The 18,059-nt window shown below is 49.2% G+C and overlaps 1 protein-coding gene across 5 annotated transcripts in view; it reads right to left on the bottom strand.

Annotated features, from left to right (window-relative positions):
• Window positions 1-18,059, bottom strand: part of CTIF (cap binding complex dependent translation initiation factor) — a 315,713-nt gene that overhangs the window by 178,506 nt on the left and 119,148 nt on the right. For all 5 annotated transcript variants that reach the window (XM_061131334.1, XM_061131335.1, XM_061131333.1 and 2 more), the window contains one exon: window positions 17,404-17,479. In XM_061131334.1, coding sequence (XP_060987317.1) covers window positions 17,404-17,479 — 76 coding nt within the window. The remainder of the gene's footprint in view (window positions 1-17,403; window positions 17,480-18,059) is intronic.

The following is an 18,059-nucleotide window of genomic DNA, read 5'->3' as shown; positions in this document are numbered from 1 at the left end:
CCACTGTGTGCACCACGCTGACCTCACAATAGCAGGCCTACACATTAAGTACTTTAAACTAGGTCAGTCACCAGAGGATCAGCGCAATGGACCTGACCAGGTCAGGGTGAGCTCGAAATTAATTGCAAACAGTCACAGAATTTAGTTTCAAAATTTCCTAACAGGAAAGCAAAAAGGGAAATAAGCTGGGCTATGCAGTTCCTACTGACAGACAAAAGGCAGCAGATGTAACATTTGTCTGATAGAGAAGTCAAAGAAAAAACGATCAAAACGTGTCCTTTGAGAAAGCCTTGGGCAAGACACCAGGTAATTCAACCACAGCCTCTTTCCACTGGGGTTTTGTGTAAGATGCAGAAGTATCCAGGGCCGTGTGTGCGGAAGAGAGGCAGTATTTCTGCAGGGCCCCAAGGAGACGCTGAGGAGAAACTGTTAAGTTACCACATCTCAGGGGGAAGGAGCTGGGGGTAGGGTCTGAGCTGAGGTCTTGGGCCAGAGGTGAGGCAGGGGAGTGAGAGCGGAGGCCAGAACCCATTCAGGTTGGATGCCCCTACCTTCACACTGAACTCAGTCAAGTTTATGGGGCTCCATCGATCCACTCTGGTATTCTTGCCTGGAGAATTCCACGGACAGAGGAGCCTGGTGGGCTACAGTCCATGAGGTCACAAACAGCTGGACACAGCTGAGCAACTAACACACTTTCAACCCACTTAGGACCTGTTCATCCAAGGGCAGAAGTCAGCCCTCTGTGACACCCCCCTCCAGGAGCGGGTGCCTGTAGGCACAGATGAAGCTGTCCGGTGTGGGGAAGACCGCCAGTACCCCTCACTTCATGGGTGAGCAGCCTCCTTGTCTGTGCAGCTGATAGATGGGTGTGCCCTCCTGGGGCTGCCACGTGTTCCCGGGGGTCTGAGGACTGGAGGGGTGGGGATGGGGGTTCCTGGAGGAACGTCAGGCCTGTGCCCAACAAGGGGCACTCTGACCAAACAGGTGTTCTCCTCACCCGTGTGGCTGCCTCATTCACGACCTCATCCTCTCCCTTGTTCCGGGGAGGAGGTCTGAGCCTGGAGGGCCTGGGTCCTTTGGGGGACAGCGCTGAGTGCCACGTTTGCATCACCAACAGGGCAACAAGGCTGAGGACGAGGGACCTCTCGCTGCAAACGTGCCAGCGGGGCCTCCGGGGCGGCGCGCTGGTGCCCTCTAGTGGGAGCGGATGGCAGTGCGGCCATCTGGGCCTCTCTCGGGCCACACCTGACTCTGGGGCTGCACCCGGAGCAGCTGGGCAAATGATGAGGGCTGGAACTCCCCCGCCACTGCTGACATGGAGGGCTGGCCAACCCCCTTGGCATCAACAGAGATGCCAAAAATGCAGGCGGGACCCCCAGGATTCCATTCTAAGCCCGGGGCTTCCGCCCTGCCCTGTGGCTACACTGCCTGGAGCCATGAAGGATGTCCCCCTGAGTCCAGGTCACCATGCTGAGAGCCTCTGGCTGCCCCCCACCCCCATCTTGAATCTGAGCTCTCAGAGGAAAACCTAGCCTCAGCTCAGCTCACCTGAGGCGGCTGAGTTTGGGGATGCCAAAATCTGGCTGCTGGCTGGCACCCAGCCCAGCTCACTTGCTCTTCCCCTTCGACTATCACTACTCGCTATGACGTGTGCCACGTGGGACTCCCAGTGAACGAGACAAGCTGGAGCTCCCGGAGGCCTACCACAGCCATGAGGTTGGGGGCCACAGGGGCCCTCAGCTCCTGACTCAGCCGTGCTTCCAGGTCCCAGGCGGCAGAGACCGTGCGGCCCTGGGGAGGCAGGTGGGGGAGTATGCAAGGAGGGGACCGCGCTGCCCTCTGCAGAGTCTCTGACCTGGGCACAGCGCCAGCGTTCACTCAGACACTGAGAGCTCCGGCTCTGCACCGTTATCATCAGAGCACCATCTCATCTCTCTTCTAGACTGGGCCCCTCCTGGGCAACTCTATCTAATGCAATTCTCTCTTTCTCTAAAAGGCTGGTGCAAAGCGCTTGTCCATGAAGATGAGTTAGGCAAGCAAGCGAAGGAGAGAGGAAATTGGGGCAGAAGCAGGCTGTTCGCCCCACTGCCCCCTGCTTCCCAGCCCCGCCAGCCCCTTCGCTGCTGGGTGGGGTCATGTGTCTAGTTCTGCCCAATGGGCTGTGAGTACAAGTGACACGTCACACCCAGAGCACGACTCTCCAGCTCTCCCCTTGTCTCTGCCAGGGTGACCTGGGTGCCGGGTGCTGAGACGGTAGGGCCACAGAATGGGATCCAACTGGAACTCTGGGCCCCCACTTGGGGAAGGAGCTACCCTACAGAGCAGCCAGGCCCTCTGCAGAATCTCAATAAGTGAGAAATAAGATCGTGTGTGTGAAACCTCTGAGATTTGGGCATCTGTTTAATATCATGCTATGGCCTACAGTATTCGAACACAGCAGATGATTGAAAACTCCTGTTTCGTAACGAATAAATAAATAAATAAAAAGACACATGCCCTGGATATCATACCAACAAGAGCATAACCAGGTTGGTGTCAAAGTTCTGCTGGGAAATTATGGTAGAAACTCACAGGCCAAGGGGATAGACTGAACATAAAGACAAACATCTGCCCCCTCTTTTGGGTGGGAGAAGTGGTGGGCAAGTGGGCAGCGAGCTTCAGGGCAGACTGCTCCCTCCATCTACCTGTTTTTGCTCCCTCCTGTCTCCAGATGGGGAGAGAGGGCAATAGGTCTCTTTCTGTTAATATTCCCCAAACCCTGGCTTTTGTGTGAGTCTCCAGGAAGCCCACTCATCTCTGCTCAGGCCCCTGAGTGCTGTGGGTGGGCTGGGAGCCCCAGGCCTATGGGTGGGCCTTCCCCTCCATTCAGCGATCTTCAGTTAGGTGCCTCTGAGATGTATTTGGAAGTGGGAGGTGTTTTTCGGGGGAGGTCACCATGACTGCTCTCTCCCCAATGACCAGCATTCAGTGGTTGAAACCCTAGATGCCTGCACATACTAAACAGGTGCATATAATTAAGATCTGTTTTATCCCAAATGCCAGGCTAGCTGACCGGGAGGCCCCAAGGCCAAACAATGGGACCAGCCGGCCTTGTCTATGAGGGGGCTTTGAAGACCACTAGGAAAGTTCAGAAAACAATCACCCGTATGTGTCCCCATGGGACCTCAGATTCTGCCACCAGGGATGTATGTTTGGGGATCAGGAAGCCTGATGGACTTGTCCTAATGGGACCGTATGAAATGCAAACACCCCAAAGAGAGGTCACGCCATGAGCATGATCAGTTACAGCTTTTCAACTCCTGTGGGTAATTTTGAGAAAACTGTAGATTTTCTATGATGCTTTAACAAACACAAATTCCTGGGTACAATTCAGTGGGTGTGGTCACAGGCCCCCAGGATGGCCCCCAAGGCCTTCCCCTTCTGATATTCACACTGCTATATAGTATCTTCCATGTTGTACCAGGGTTGGTCTGTACAATCAATATATAGCATGTGGCAGGGTGACTATGTCACTTCTGAGAATAGATTAGAAAAGAGTAGGTCTACCATGCTGGACACTCTCCACTCTCTCACCCATGATATTTCTAAGTCTGTCTGTCTGTATCCCTCCCTCTCTTCCTTCCTCCTTCCTTCTCCCTCAGATCTCTTGCTTTGGAGGAGCCATGCTGCGATGCTCAAGCAGCTTAGGGAGAAGGCTCATGAGAATGAAGCCTTCCGCCAGCAGCCAGGGCAGAACCGAGCCCCCTACCCTCTGCCGTGGGGGGAGCCACCACAGGAGTGGGTCCGCCAGCCCCAGCCCAGCCTTCAGTGACTGCAGCCCCAAGTGACACCTAGGTCACAGCTCTGTGAGAAGCCCTGATCCAGAACCACTCGGCTAAAACGCCCTCATATTCCTGACTCTCAAAAACTGTGTGATAATAAATGCTCATTGTTTTCAGGTGGCTAAATTTTGAGCCGTTTATCCCACCAAAAAAAAAGATACCCCACATCCAAGGGCAAAGGAGAAGCCCCACAAGATGGTAGGAGGGGCAAAATCACGTTTAGAATCAAACCCCATACCCACCAGAGACACTCAGAGGGCTCAAACAAAGCTTGTGTGCACCAGGACCCAGAGACCCCACAGAGACTGAGCCAGAACTGTGTCTGAGTGTCTCCTGCGCAGGTGCGGGTCAGCAGTGGCCTGCCGCAGGGGAGGGGCTCTGGGTGCAGCAGACCTGGGTGTGGCATAAGCCTTCTTGGAGGAGGTCGCCATTCACCCCACCACAGAGCCCCCAGAACTTACACAAGACTGGGAAACAGACTCTTGGAGGGCACAAACAAAACCTTGTGCACACGAGGACCCAGGAGAAAGGAGCAGTGACCCCAGAAGAGACTGACCCAGACTTGCCCGTGAGTGACCAGGAGTCTCTGGCGGAGGTGTGGGTCAGCGGTGGCCTGCTGCAGGGTCAGGGGCCCTGAGTGCAGCAGTGCCTGAGTGGGCCCTTTTGATTTGAAGGAGGTCGCCATCATCTTCATCACCTCCAGTAGTTTGGCCTCAGGTCAAGCAACAGGGAGGGAACACAGCCCCGCCCATCAACAGAAAATTGGATTAAAGATTTACTGAGCATGGCCCTGCTCAACAGAGCAAGACCCAGTTTCCCCTTCAGTCTCTCCCATCAGGAAGCTTCCATAAGCCTCCTATCCTTATCCATCAGAGGGCTAACAGAATGAAAACCACAATCACAGAAACCTAATCAAATTGATCACACAGACGACAGCCTTGTCCAAATCAATGAAACTATGAGCCATGTTGTGTAGGACCACCGAAGATGGATAGGTCATGGTGGAGAGTTCTGACAAAACATGGTCCACTGGAGAAGAGAATGGCAAACCATTTCAGTATTCTTGCCTTGAGAACCCCATGAACAGTATGAAAAGACAAGAAGGTAAGTCAATAAGTCACTGGAGATCAGTGGAGAAATAACTCCAGAAAGAATGAAGAGACAGAGCCAAAGCAAAGACAACATCCAGTGGTGGATGTGCCCGGTGATGGAAGTAAAGTCCGATGCTATAAAGAGCAATACTGCATAGGAACCTGGATCGTTAAGTCCATGAATCAAGGCAAACTGGGAGGGGTCAAACAGGAGATGGCAAGAGTGAACATCGACATTTTAGGAATCAGCGAACTAAAATGGACTGGAATGGGTGAATTTAACTCAGACGACCATTATATCTACTACTGTGGGCAAGAATTCCTTAGAAGAAACGGAGAAACCATCATAGTCAAGAGTCTGAAATGCAGTACTTGGATGCAATATTAAAAATGACAGAATGATCTCTGTTCGTTTCCAAGGTAAACCATTCAATATCACAGTAATCCAAGTTTATGCCCTGATCAATAATGCTTAAGAAGCTGAAGTTGAAGGGTTCTATGAAGACCTACAAGACCGCCTAGAACTAACAGCCAAAAAAAATGTCCTTTTCATTATAGGGGACTGGAATGCAACAGTAGGAAGTTAAGAGATACCTGGAGTAACAGGCAAATTTGGCCTTGGAGTACAGAATGAAGCAGGTCAAAGGCTAATAGAGTTTTACCAAGAGAACACAATGGTCATAGCAAACACCCCCTTCCAACAACACAAAAAACAACTCTACACATGGACATCACCAGATGGTCAATACCGAAATCAGACTGATTATATTCTTTGCAGCCAAGATGGAGAAGCTCTATACAGTCAGCAAAAACAAGACCGGGAGCTGACTGTGGCTCAGACCGTGAACTCCTCATTGCCAAATTCAGACTTAAATTGAAGTAAGTAGGGAAAACCCTACTTACTAGGGTTTTCAGGTATGATCTAGACTATGAACTAGACTATTCAGGTATGATCTAATCAAATCCCTTAGCATTATACAGTGGAAGTGACAAATAGACTCAAGGGATTAGATCTGATACAGTGCCTGAAGAACTATGGACGGAGGTTCGTTACACTATACAGAAGGCAGGGATCAAGACCATCTCCAATAAAAAGAAATGCAAAAAGGCAAAATGGTTGTCTGAGGAGGCCTTACAAATAGGTGAGGAAAGAAAAGACGCAAAAGGCAAAGGAGAAAAGGAAAGATACCCATTTGAATGCAGAGTTCCAAAGAATAGCAAGAAGAGACAAGAAAGCCTTCCTCAGTGATCAATGCAAAGAAATAGAGGAAAACAATAGCATGGGAAAGACTAGAGGTCTCTTCAAGAAAATGAGAGATACCAAGGGAACATATCAAGCAAAGATGGGCACAATAAAGGACAGAAATGGTATGGACCTAACAGAAGCAAAAGATATTAAGAAGAGGTGGCAAGAATACACAGAAGAACTACACAAAAGACATCTTCACAACCCAGATAATCATGATGGTGTGATCACTTACCTAGAGCCAGACATCCTGGAATGCGAAGTCAAGTGGGCCTTAAGAAGCATCACTGCAAACAAAGCTAGTGGAAGTGATGGAATTCCAGTCGAACTATTTCAAATTCAAAAAGATGATGCCATGAAAGTGCTGCACTCAATATGCCAGCAAATCTGGAAATCTCAGCGGTGGCCACAGGACTGGAAAAGGTCAGTTTTCATTCCAATCCCAAAGAAAGGCTGTGCCAAAGAATGCTCAAACTACTGCACGATTGCACTCATCTCACACACTAGCAAAGTAATGCTCAAAATTCTCCAAGCCAGGCTTCAACAGTATGTGAACGGTGAACTGCCAGATATTCAAACTGGATTTAGAAAAGGCAGAGGAATCAGAGATCAAATTGCCAACATCTGTTGGATCATCGAAAAAAAGTTCCAGAAAAACATCTACCTCTGCTTTATTGACTACACTAAAGCCTTTGACTGTGTGGATCACAACAAACTGTGGAAAAGTCTTAAAAAAATGGGAATACCAGACCACCTGACCTGCCTCCTGAGAAACTTGTAGGTAGGTCAGGAAGCAAGAGTTAGAACTACACATGGAACAGCAAACTGGTTCCAAACTGGGAAAGGAATATGTCAAGGCTGAATATTGGCACCCTGCTTATTTAACTTATATGTAAAGTACATCATGCGAAATGCTGGGCTGGACGAACACAAGCTGGAATCAAGATTGCTGGGAGAAATATGAATAACCTCAGATATGCAGATGACACTACCCTTATGGCAGAAAGTGAAGAAGAACTAAAGGGCCTCTTGATGAAAGTGAAAGAGGAGAGTGTAAAAGGTGGCTTAAAGCTCAACATTCAGAAAACTAAGATCACGGCAGCCGGTCCTATCACTTCATGGCAAATAGATGGGGAAATAGTGGAAACAGTGAGAGACTTTATTTTCTTGGGCTCCAAAATCACTGCAGATGGTGACTGCAGCCATGAAATTAAAAGGTGCTTGCTTCTTGGAAGAAAAGTTATGACCAACCTAGACAGCATATTAAAAAGCAGAGACATTACTTTGCCAACAAAGGTCCATCTAGTCAAAGCTATGGTTTTTCCAGTAGTCATGTATGGATGTGAGAGTTGGACCATAAAGAAAGCTGAGCACCGAAGAATTGATGTTTTTGACCAGTGGTGTTGGAGAAGACTCTTGAGAGTCCCTTGGACTGCAAGATCAAACCAGTCAATCCTAAAGGAAATCAGTCTTGAATATTCATTGGAAGGACTGATGCTGAAGCTGAAACTCCAACACTTTGGCCACCTGATGTGAAGAGCTGACTCACTGGAAAAGACCCTGATGCTGAGAAAGATTAAAGATGGGAGGAGAAGGGGATGACAGAGGATGAGATGGTTGGATGGCATCACTGACTTTATGGACATGAGCTTGAGCAAGCTCCGGCAGTTGATGATGGACAGGGAAGCCTGGTGTGCTGCATGCAATCCATGGGGTCTCAAAGAGCCAGACACAACTGAGCGACTGGACTGAACTGAACTGATTACATAGCAGTAGATAACTTGGCTTCCCTGGTGACTCAAATGGTAAAGAATCCACCTGCAATGCAGGAGACCCATGTTCAATCCCTGGGTTGGGAAGATCCCCTGGAGAAGAGAATGACAACCCAGTCCAGTATTCTTGACTGGAGAATTTCATGAACAGAGGAGCCTGGTGGTCTACAGTCCATGGGGTCACAAAGAGTCAGACATGACTGACCGACGAACACTTTCTCTTTCAAAAGATAATTAATACAGTGGATCTAGGGTAAGACCCAGAAAGCCGCTCAGAGACTTAACTGTTGGTGGTTTCCTGGTGGCAAAGCAGGTTCAGGGTGTGTGTGGTGTGGGTGACATGTGTGGTGTATGGGGTGTGTGTATGTGTGTGCACGTGCATGTGTGGTGTAGGTAAATTGTGGTGTGTGGTGGTGTAGGAAAGCTGTGGTGTGTGGTGTGGGTGATGTGTGTGGTGTATGGGGGGTGGGTGTGTGCATATGTGTGTGTGGTGTAAGTTGTGGTATGGTGTGGGTGATATGTGTGGTGTATGGGGTGTGTGTATGTGTGTGTGGTATAGGTAAGTTGTGGTGTGTGGTGTGTGTGCTGTGTGTGGTGTGGTGTGTGTGTGTGTGTGTGTGTGTGTGTGTGTGTGTTGGAGGTAAGTTGTGGTGTGTGGTATGGGTGATGTGTGTGGTGTATGGGGTGTGTGTGTGTGTGTGGCATAAGTAAGTTGTGGTATGGTGTGGGTGATGTGTGTGGTGTATGGGGTGTGTTTGTATGTGTGTGTGGTATAGGTAAGTTGTTGTGTGTGGTGTGGGTGATGTGTGTGGTGTATGGTGTGTGTGTGTGGTGTGTGTGTGTGTGTGTGGTGGAGGTAAGTTGTGGTGTGTGGTGTGGGTGATGTGTGTGGTGTATGGTGTGTGTGTGTGGTGTGTGTGTGTGTGTGTGGTATAGGTAAGTTGTGGTATGTGGTGTGGGTGATGTGTGTGGTGTGTGTGTGTGTGTGTGTGGTGGAGGTAAGTTGTGGTGTGTGGTGTGGGTGATGTGTGTGGTGTGTGTGTGTGTGTATGTGTGTGTGGTATAGGTAAGTTGTGGTGTGTGATGTGTGTGGTGTGTGGTGTGTGTGTGTGTGCGTGTGTGTGGTGGAGGTAAGTTGTGGTGTGTGGTATGGGTGATGTGTGTGGTGTATGGAGTGTGTGTGTGTGTGGTGTAGGCGATGTGTATGGTGTATGATGTATGTGTGTGTGGTGTAGGTAAGTTGTGGTATGGTATGGGTGATGTGTGTGGTGTATTATGTGTGTGGTGTATGATGTGTGTGTGTGTGTGTGTGTGTGTGGTGGAGGTAAGTTGTGGTGTGTGGTGTGGGTGATGTGTGTGGTGTATGATGTGTGTGTGTGTGGTGTAAGTAAGTTGTGGTATGGTATGGGTGATGTGTGTGGTGTATGATGTGTGTGGTGTATGGTGTGTGTGTGTGTGTGTGGTGTAGGTAAGTTGTGGTATGGTACGGGTGATGTGCGTGGTGTATTATGTGTGTGGTGTATGATGTGTGTGTGTGTGTGTGGTGGAGGTAAGTTGTGGTGTGTGGTGTGGGTGATGTGTGTGGTGTGTGTGTGTGTGTATGTGTGTGTGGTATAGGTAAGTTGTGGTGTGTGATGTGTGTGGTGTGTGGTGTGTGTGTGTGTGCGTGTGTGTGGTGGAGGTAAGTTGTGGTGTGTGGTATGGGTGATGTGTGTGGTGTATGGAGTGTGTGTGTGTGTGGTGTAGGTGAAGTGTATGGTGTATGATGTATGTGTGTGTGGTGTAGGTAAGTTGTGGTATGGTATGGGTGATGTGCGTGGTGTATTATGTGTGTGGTGTATGGTGTGTGTGTGTGTGTGTGTGTGTGTGTGTGGTGGAGGTAAGTTGTGGTGTGTGGTGTGGGTGATGTGTGTGGTGTATGATGTGTGTGTGTGTGGTGTAAGTAAGTTGTGGTATGGTATGGGTGATGTGTGTGGTGTATGATGTGTGTGGTGTATGATGTGTGTGTGTGTGTGTATGTGTGTGTGGTGTAGGTAAGTTGTGGTATGGTATGGGTGATGTGCGTGGTGTATTATGTGTATGGTGTATGATGTGTGTGTGTGTGTGTATGTGTGTGTGGTATAGGTAAGTTGTGGTGTGTGGTGTGGGTGATGTGTGTGGTGTGTGGTGTGTGTGTGTGTGTGTGTGTGGTGGAGCTAAGTTGTGGTGTGTGGAGTGGGTGATGTGTGTGGTGTATGATGTGTGTGTGTGTGGTGTAAGTAAGTTGTGGTATGGTATGGGTGATGTGCGTGGTGTATGGAGTGTGTGTGTGTGTGGTGTAGGTGATGTGTATGGTGTATGATGTATGTGTGTGTGGTGTAGGTAAGTTGTGGTGTGTGGTGTGGGTGATGTGTGTGGTGTATGATGTGTGTGTGTGTGTGTGTGTGGTGTAGGTAAGTTGTGGTGTGTGGTGTGAGTGATGTGTGTGGTGTGGGTAATGTGTGTGGTGTATGATTGTGTGTGTGTGTGTGTGTGTGTGTGTGTGTGTGGTGGAGCTAAGTTGTGGTGTGTGGAGTGGGTGATGTGTGTGGTGTATGATGTGTGTGTGTGTGGTGTAAGTAAGTTGTGGTATGGTATGGGTGATGTGCGTGGTGTATTATGTGTGTGGTGTATGATGTGTGTGTGTGTGTGTATGTGTGTGTGGTGTAGGTAAGTTGTGGTATGGTATGGGTGATGTGCGTGGTGTATTATGTGTGTGGTGTATGATGTGTGTGTGTGTGTGTATGTGTGTGTGGTATAGGTAAGTTGTGGTGTGTGGTGTGGGTGATGTGTGTGGTGTGTGGTGTGTGTGTGTATGTGTGTGTGGTGGAGCTAAGTTGTGGTGTGTGGAGTGGGTGATGTGTGTGGTGTATGATGTGAGTGTGTGGTGTAAGTAAGTTGTGGTATGGTATGGGTGATGTGTGTGGTGTATGATGTGTGTGGTGTCTGATGTGTGTGTGTGTGTGGTGGAGGTAAGTTGTGGTATGGTATGGGTGATGTGCGTGGTGTATTATGTGTGTGGTGTATGATGTGTGTGTGTATGTGTGTGTGGTATAGGTAAGTTGTGGTGTGTGGTGTGGGTGATGTGTGTGGTGTGTGGTGTGTGGTGTGTGTGTGTGTGTGTGTGTGGTGGAGCTAAGTTGTGGTGTGTGGAGTGGGTGATGTGTGTGGTGTATGATGTGTGTGTGTGTGGTGTAAGTAAGTTGTGGTATGGTATGGGTGATGTGCGTGGTGTATTATGTGTGTGGTGTATGATGTGTGTGTGTATGTGTGTGTGGTATAGGTAAGTTGTGGTGTGTGGTGTGGGTGATGTGTGTGGTGTGTGGTGTGTGGTGTGTGTGTGTGTGTGTGTGGTGGAGCTAAGTTGTGGTGTGTGGAGTGGGTGATGTGTGTGGTGTATGATGTGTGTGTGTGTGGTGTAAGTAAGTTGTGGTATGGTATGGGTGATGTGTGTGGTGTATGATGTGTGTGGTGTATGATGTGTGTGTGTGTGTGTGGTGTAGGTAAGTTGTGGTGTGTGGTGTGGGTGATGTGTGTGGTGTATGATGTGTGTGTGTGTGTGTGTGTGTGTGTGTGTGTGTGGTGGAGGTAAGTTGTGGTGTGTGGAGTGGGTGATGTGTGTGGTGTATGGTGTGTGTGTGTCTGTGTGTGTGGTGGAGGTAAGTGGTGGTGTGGGTGATGTGTGTGGTGTATGGTGTGTGTGTGTGGGTGTGTGTGTGTGTGTGGTGGAGGTAAGTTGTGGTGTGTGGAGTGGGTGATGTGTGTGGTGTATGATGTGTGTGTGTGTGGTGTAAGTAAGTTGTGGTATGGTATGGGTGATGTGTGTGGTGTATGATGTGTGTGGTGTATGATGTGTGTGTGTGTGTGGTGGAGGTAAGTTGTGGTATGGTATGGGTGATGTGTGTGGTGTATGATGTGTGTGTGTGTGTGTATGTGTGTGTGGTATAGGTAAGTTGTGGTGTGTGGTGTGGGTGATGTGTGTGGTGTGTGGTGTGTGTGTGTGTGTGTGTGGTGGAGGTAAGTTGTGGTATGGTATGGGTGATGTGCGTGGTGTATTATGTGTGTGGTGTATGATGTGTGTGTGTGTGTGTATGTGTGTGTGGTATAGGTAAGTTGTGGTGTGTGGTGTGGGTGATGTGTGTGGTGTGTGGTGTGTGTGTGTGTGTGTGTGGTGGAGGTAAGTTGTGGTATGGTATGGGTGATGTGCGTGGTGTATTATGTGTGTGGTGTATGATGTGTGTGTGTGTGTGTATGTGTGTGTGGTATAGGTAAGTTGTGGTGTGTGGTGTGGGTGATGTGTGTGGTGTGTGGTGTGTGGTGTGTGGTGTGTGTGTGTGTGTGTGTGGTGGAGCTAAGTTGTGGTATGGTATGGGTGATGTGCGTGGTGTATTATGTGTGTGGTGTATGATGTGTGTGTGTGTGTGTATGTGTGTGTGGTATAGGTAAGTTGTGGTGTGTGGTGTGGGTGATGTGTGTGGTGTGTGGTGTGTGTGTGTGTGTGTGTGGTGGAGCTAAGTTGTGGTGTGTGGAGTGGGTGATGTGTGTGGTGTATGATGTGTGTGTGTGTGGTGTAAGTAAGTTGTGGTATGGTATGGGTGATGTGTGTGGTGTATGATGTGTGTGGTGTATGATGTGTGTGTGTGTGTGTGGTGTAGGTAAGTTGTGGTGTGTGGTATGGGTGATGTGTGTGGTGTATGATGTGTGTGTGTGTGTGTGTGTGTGTGTGTGGTGGAGGTAAGTTGTGGTGTGTGGAGTGGGTGATGTGTGTGGTGTATGGTGTGTGTGTGTCTGTGTGTGTGGTGGAGGTAAGTGGTGGTGTGGGTGATGTGTGTGGTGTATGGTGTGTGTGTGTGGGTGTGTGTGTGTGTGTGGTGGAGGTAAGTTGTGGTGTGTGATGTGGGTGATGTGTGTGGTATATGGTGTGTGTGTGTGGGGGGTGTGTGTGTGGTGTAGGTAAGTTGCGAGTATCAAAGCCCGTCCAGTGTGTGGATCCTGACCCGCAATGGAGACGAGAGGTGAAGACCTCCACGCCGGCACCTCTAAGAGGTTATGTCCCACAAGGGCCGTGGAGACCAAGGATGCTTGCTGATGGATTGTTCCTGAGAGAGGGTAAACCCTAGGATGTGAGACCTGAGCGAGACCTTGGTCTGCTGATTTTTATAATCTGCTCAGTAGAGAGCCATTTCTTCAAATGAAACCGTTCACAGAAGACCCGCTTAGAGACACGGGCAGAGCCCTTCTTGGTGGGGCTGAGCGGGGGTCCCCTGCAGCCGGCTTCTTCAGCTGCCCTGCTCCCCTGACCAGCAGCGCCCGAGACAGCTCTGGAAAACCCCAGAGCTTTACAGTTCGCAAACCTCTGATCTAATCCAACTGCGTCATTTTCCTGGTGAGTAAACCAAGGCTCACGGAGGAAAGGTCACGCGGCACGTCCGTGGCGGACGCTTCGAAAGCGAGTCTCTTGACCTCTGATGCAATGTGTCCGCTCTCCCTGGCAGGCCACTCAGGGCAAATGCACACGCTGGGTGGGGGTACCTAACAAAGGGGGGCCCACAGCCTGTTCACCAGCAGAGGGAGCGTCTCCTACGTGCCAGGCAGTGCTTTCAGAGCTTCGGGTGAATTCACGTTCTCAACCTTCTGGACAACCCTAGGCGGTGGATGCTCGTTATCCTGTTTTACACAGGAGGAGACAGGCAGAGCAGGGGAAGTAACCAGCCCAACTCTGTGGCTGCTCAGTGGCGTGGCCAGGATTCCATGAGGTCCAGACACCAAGCCCTTCACCTCTGCATCCTCTGCACCTCCCCATCCCCAAGTAAGCGCCCAGCTCTCCTCTCCGTTCCAGTAGGACTGCGAGGCCCTCTACTCCGCTTCCCAAGGAGCTGGCAAACAGTCCCCCAACAGGGGGCGCGGTCACACCTCTAACTTCCAGGATGCCCCAGGCCTCTGGCTCAAAGGCCACTGAGGGCTCAACACTTCTCCTAGGGCAGGGGGCGCTCCTCACCTCTCCTCACCTACATCAGTGTCTTGAAAATGTATTTTTTCTATCAATAATGGGCACCATAGGCATTTAAGAACAGAGTGATAAAGCAGTGATTTCTGAGTATTTTACCTTTTGTCTTTGGCACCAGAGTTAGCTTTATATTAACCATGAGAATTGAGTACAGATCTGCCAGAGTACATTTCATTAGTACAGAGGGTATTGCATTAGCAGATACTCTGTGCCTTTGACCTACACACCATGTCCTAGGCCCTACTAATTAGTTCTCTTTCAAGCATAGGAAAGTGACTCAGTCTTAGGCTGAGCAAAAACAGTACGCCGAGCATCCCCACCCCATCCCCATCCTCCTCACTCAGACTCCCCGACCGCTAAGACTGCTAAGACATGTTTGTTGCTCCCTCCATCTGTGGATCCACATACTCATCATGACTCATCTTTTTCTAAACCGTTTGAGGACATATCGCAGACATGAGGTCGCATATCCCTCAAATATCATAGTGAGTGTTTCTCAAAAACAAGGACACTCATCCATCTAATGGTCATATAGCCCCCTAAGTCAGGACACTTCTATCTAAGAAACAGTACTGTCACAGACCCCAATTCACATTCTTCCACTGTCCAACAGGGTATCTATTTCTTTTTGGCCCCGGATCTCAGAAAGGAACACACATTGCATTTTCGTGTCTGCCGCTTCAATTCCCTCCACTCTTGAAGACCCCTCAGTCTTTCTCTGTCTTTCATATCCAAGCAGTTTTAAAGGATGGCCCTTCTATTTGGTTCCTTAGGACCAGATGCAGGCTATATTTTCTTGGCAGGAAAACCCCAGAAATGATGCTGGACTCTGTGCAAAACGTCAGGGGCACAAGGTGTCCACCCATCCCACACCAGTGATGCGAACTCTGATCACCTGGTCAGGCTGAAACCTGACAGGTTTCTCCAGCATAAAGTCACCACACTTCCCCTTATAATGAGGTAAACCCTATGTGGGCCTGGTCTGGCGCCCAGTGAGTTTCCAGTCTACTAGGCGGGGAGGAATCCAAACAGAGTCCCATGCTCTCAGTAAGTTAAGGGGACAGACTTCAAAATTCAGGGAGTGCAAGGCTACCAGAATTTGGAAGGCAGAGAACCAGAGAGGATAAAACTGCCCACGGAGCAAAATCCAGAAATTGTAGGCACTCGAGTCTTTAGCTAAGCACAAATTTTACACATGTGTGAGGAAACTTCCAGGGTTGCTGAAAAGTTACCTGCAGTGAATTGATGGAATAATTCCCGAAGATCAGACATGGATGGAAGTAGTCTGTACTCCCAGCCAACATGGTGGAAATACCTCCTAGGACCTAAGGCACCAAGCAGCAACTTCAGAAGACTATTGACTGAGCAGTGAAGCAAAATCTGCTTTAAAGGTTTCACACCTAACGAAGCTTAGAAAGTACGCCTTTAAAGGATCAAACTCTATTCTATCAAATTGTATTCTGGAATAAAGTTAAAAATATTTTAACTAATAATAATAATGTCCAACACCCAACAATGTGAAATTCCTAGTATCTTGCATCTAATATAAAATTACCAAGCATGCAAGGAAAAATATGCCCCATACTCAAGAGAAAAATCAATTAACAGAAACAGACTGTGAAACATCATGGATGGCAGAATCAGTAGAGGATATTAAAACAGCTACTATCAAAGATTCCATATGCCCAAGAAGATACAAGAAAGCATGAGCATGAAGAGGACAGAAATAGAAGATAAATACAAAAAAATTCACACTGAACTTCTAGAGATGACTCATATAATGTCTGAGATGAAAATACACAGGACAGGATTAACAGTAGATTAGACACTACAAGAAAAACTTAGTGAACTTGAAGACATGGCAATAGAAACTCTCCAAAATGAAACAGAGAAAAAGCCTAAAAAAATATGTGGATGACTTCTCTGTTGATCCAGTGGTTAAGAATCCATCTGCCAACGCAGGGGACATGGGTCTAATCCCTGTCCAGGAAGATCCCCCATGCTGGGGGGTAACTAAACCCATGCACCACGACTCTATCGAGCCCTTGCTCTAGACCCTGTGTGCAGCAACTACTGAGCTTGTGTACCACAACTAGAGAGCGGCCACTACTTGCCACAACTAGAGAAAGTCTGTGCTTTCACAACTGTGAAGACCTAGTGCAGCCATAAATAAAGAAATAAATTTAAAATAGCGTGGTACATTTTAAAAAAATAAGAAGAGTTTTGGTGAGCCATGGGAAAATATGAAGGAGCATACCATGCATATAATCGGAATTACAGGGGGTGGGTGGGTTCCAGTGGAAGTGAGGAGAATAATGGTTGAAATGTTTCCAAATTTGATGAATGCTATGAACCTACAGATCCAAGAAGCTCAATAAAGTCCGAGTGATTTGAAAAGACCCCGATGCTGGGGAATGATTGAAGGCAGGAGGAGAAGGGGATGACAGAGGATGAGATGGTTGGATGGCATCACCAACTCAGTGGACATGACTCTGAGTAAGCTCTGGGAGTTGGTGAGTTGGTGATGGACAGGGAAGCCTGGTGTTCTGCAGTCCATGGGGTCGCAAAGAGTTGGACACGACTGAGAGACTGAATTGAACTGAACTGATAGAAACACAAGGAAAAACAAGCCCAAATCACATCCTAGTCAGATTGCTGAGGCCTTGACTATACATTCTATCGTTTCCCGTTAATAGGCCCATAATCACTCAACAACAAAGTGGGAAAGAACCAAAGGGAGAGGGAAGAGAAGAATGGATGCAGGTGACATAGCAAGACTGACTCAGAAGATAGAAAGAAAGGGTGATGTGGTGAATGCGTGGCAGGTCACCGTGGAGCTCGGTCACCTAGCTCCTCCTCTTCTCGGCAGGACGTCTTGCCTCTTTCCCAGAAGCAGCTACACTCCTACTGCGTCTGCCCAAAGTCCAGCACCAGAAGCCTCTAGGGACCTGGATTCACTGTCTCTGTGCCGAGTAAATCCTTTTGTTCCGGAGCCTGGCCCCATTCAGGAAAAGGAGTCCAATCAATGACAAAATCAGCAAGTGCAGCAGACACCTGGAGGCTGGTAGGACAACTCCACTTTTCAGAGGCCTAAAAATAGCCCTGACCACACTGGAAACCGAAGCAGCCCTGCCAGTTCCACCAGAACACTGCAGTTTGCCTCACCTCAGAGGTTTCAGGTCAAGGGACAAAAACTTCCCAGTTTGCTGGGCTGCAGGGCACTGGCCATTTCATCCATCCTCCCCCAGCATCTGAGTGCAGGCTGCCACACACACATTACCATGGGACACTCTGTACCAAGGCGGGTACCTGCCCTGGCCCACCTACAGTTGCAGTACATCCAGCTATACCCTGCGAGAGCCAGAGGCCAGTGGCTGTGTTCAGGCCCTGTCCGGGCTGAGGGCAGGGGGAGAGCTGTTGTTGGAGACGCTGCCCCTGCACCTACCTGCCAGGCTGGAAGGACCTTCTCGATGTCATTCAGGTTGATTCCATCCCCATCTTCCAGCTTCCCTTTTCCACACCTGGGCCAGAAAAGACATAATGGCATTGAAAGGACAGCTCATTCAAGCATCGTGTCCCAGCCCAGCAAGTAGGAAGAGCAATGATGATCAGGAGAGACCCTGTCCTGCCCTTCTCAAGGCTGCAGAATCAGCCTGTACTGCCTGGAGGAAACGACATCCTCCTACCTCAGGCCTGGGGACACAGACCTTCCTTGAGGACAAAGGACTCGATGCAGGCAAGAATGTGGGGCCTGGGGGTGGGGTGGAGGCACTATCATGACGTCCCACCCCTAGGGAGGTGAAGGGTACCAGAGTTCCCCTCGATCTCTCCAAAGATGCTGAACTCCTTGCCAATGAATGCCCCAAAGTGTATCCCAAATCCTGCAAAGCCCATCATCCTGCCCAGTTACACCAAAGGGAAAGCAAGTGAACAGAGAGACCGAGCAACTTTCTTGAGGTTACACAGGCCCCCATTTGGCTTCCTCCCTCCTGAGCCCACCTCTGGGCCAGTCGAGCAATACGGTTTTGTCTGCACATCTGCTGTGGGTGGGCACACCTCCAGGCTAGAGGTGCTGGTCTGGATTCACTGGCCAAAGTCCAT

Source organism: Dama dama, chromosome 27 (assembly GCF_033118175.1).
Source record: "Dama dama isolate Ldn47 chromosome 27, ASM3311817v1, whole genome shotgun sequence".
Taxonomy (NCBI): Eukaryota; Metazoa; Chordata; class Mammalia; order Artiodactyla; family Cervidae; genus Dama; species Dama dama.
Note: the sequence above shows the minus strand (reverse complement) of the source record. Positions and strands in the feature narration are given on the sequence as shown.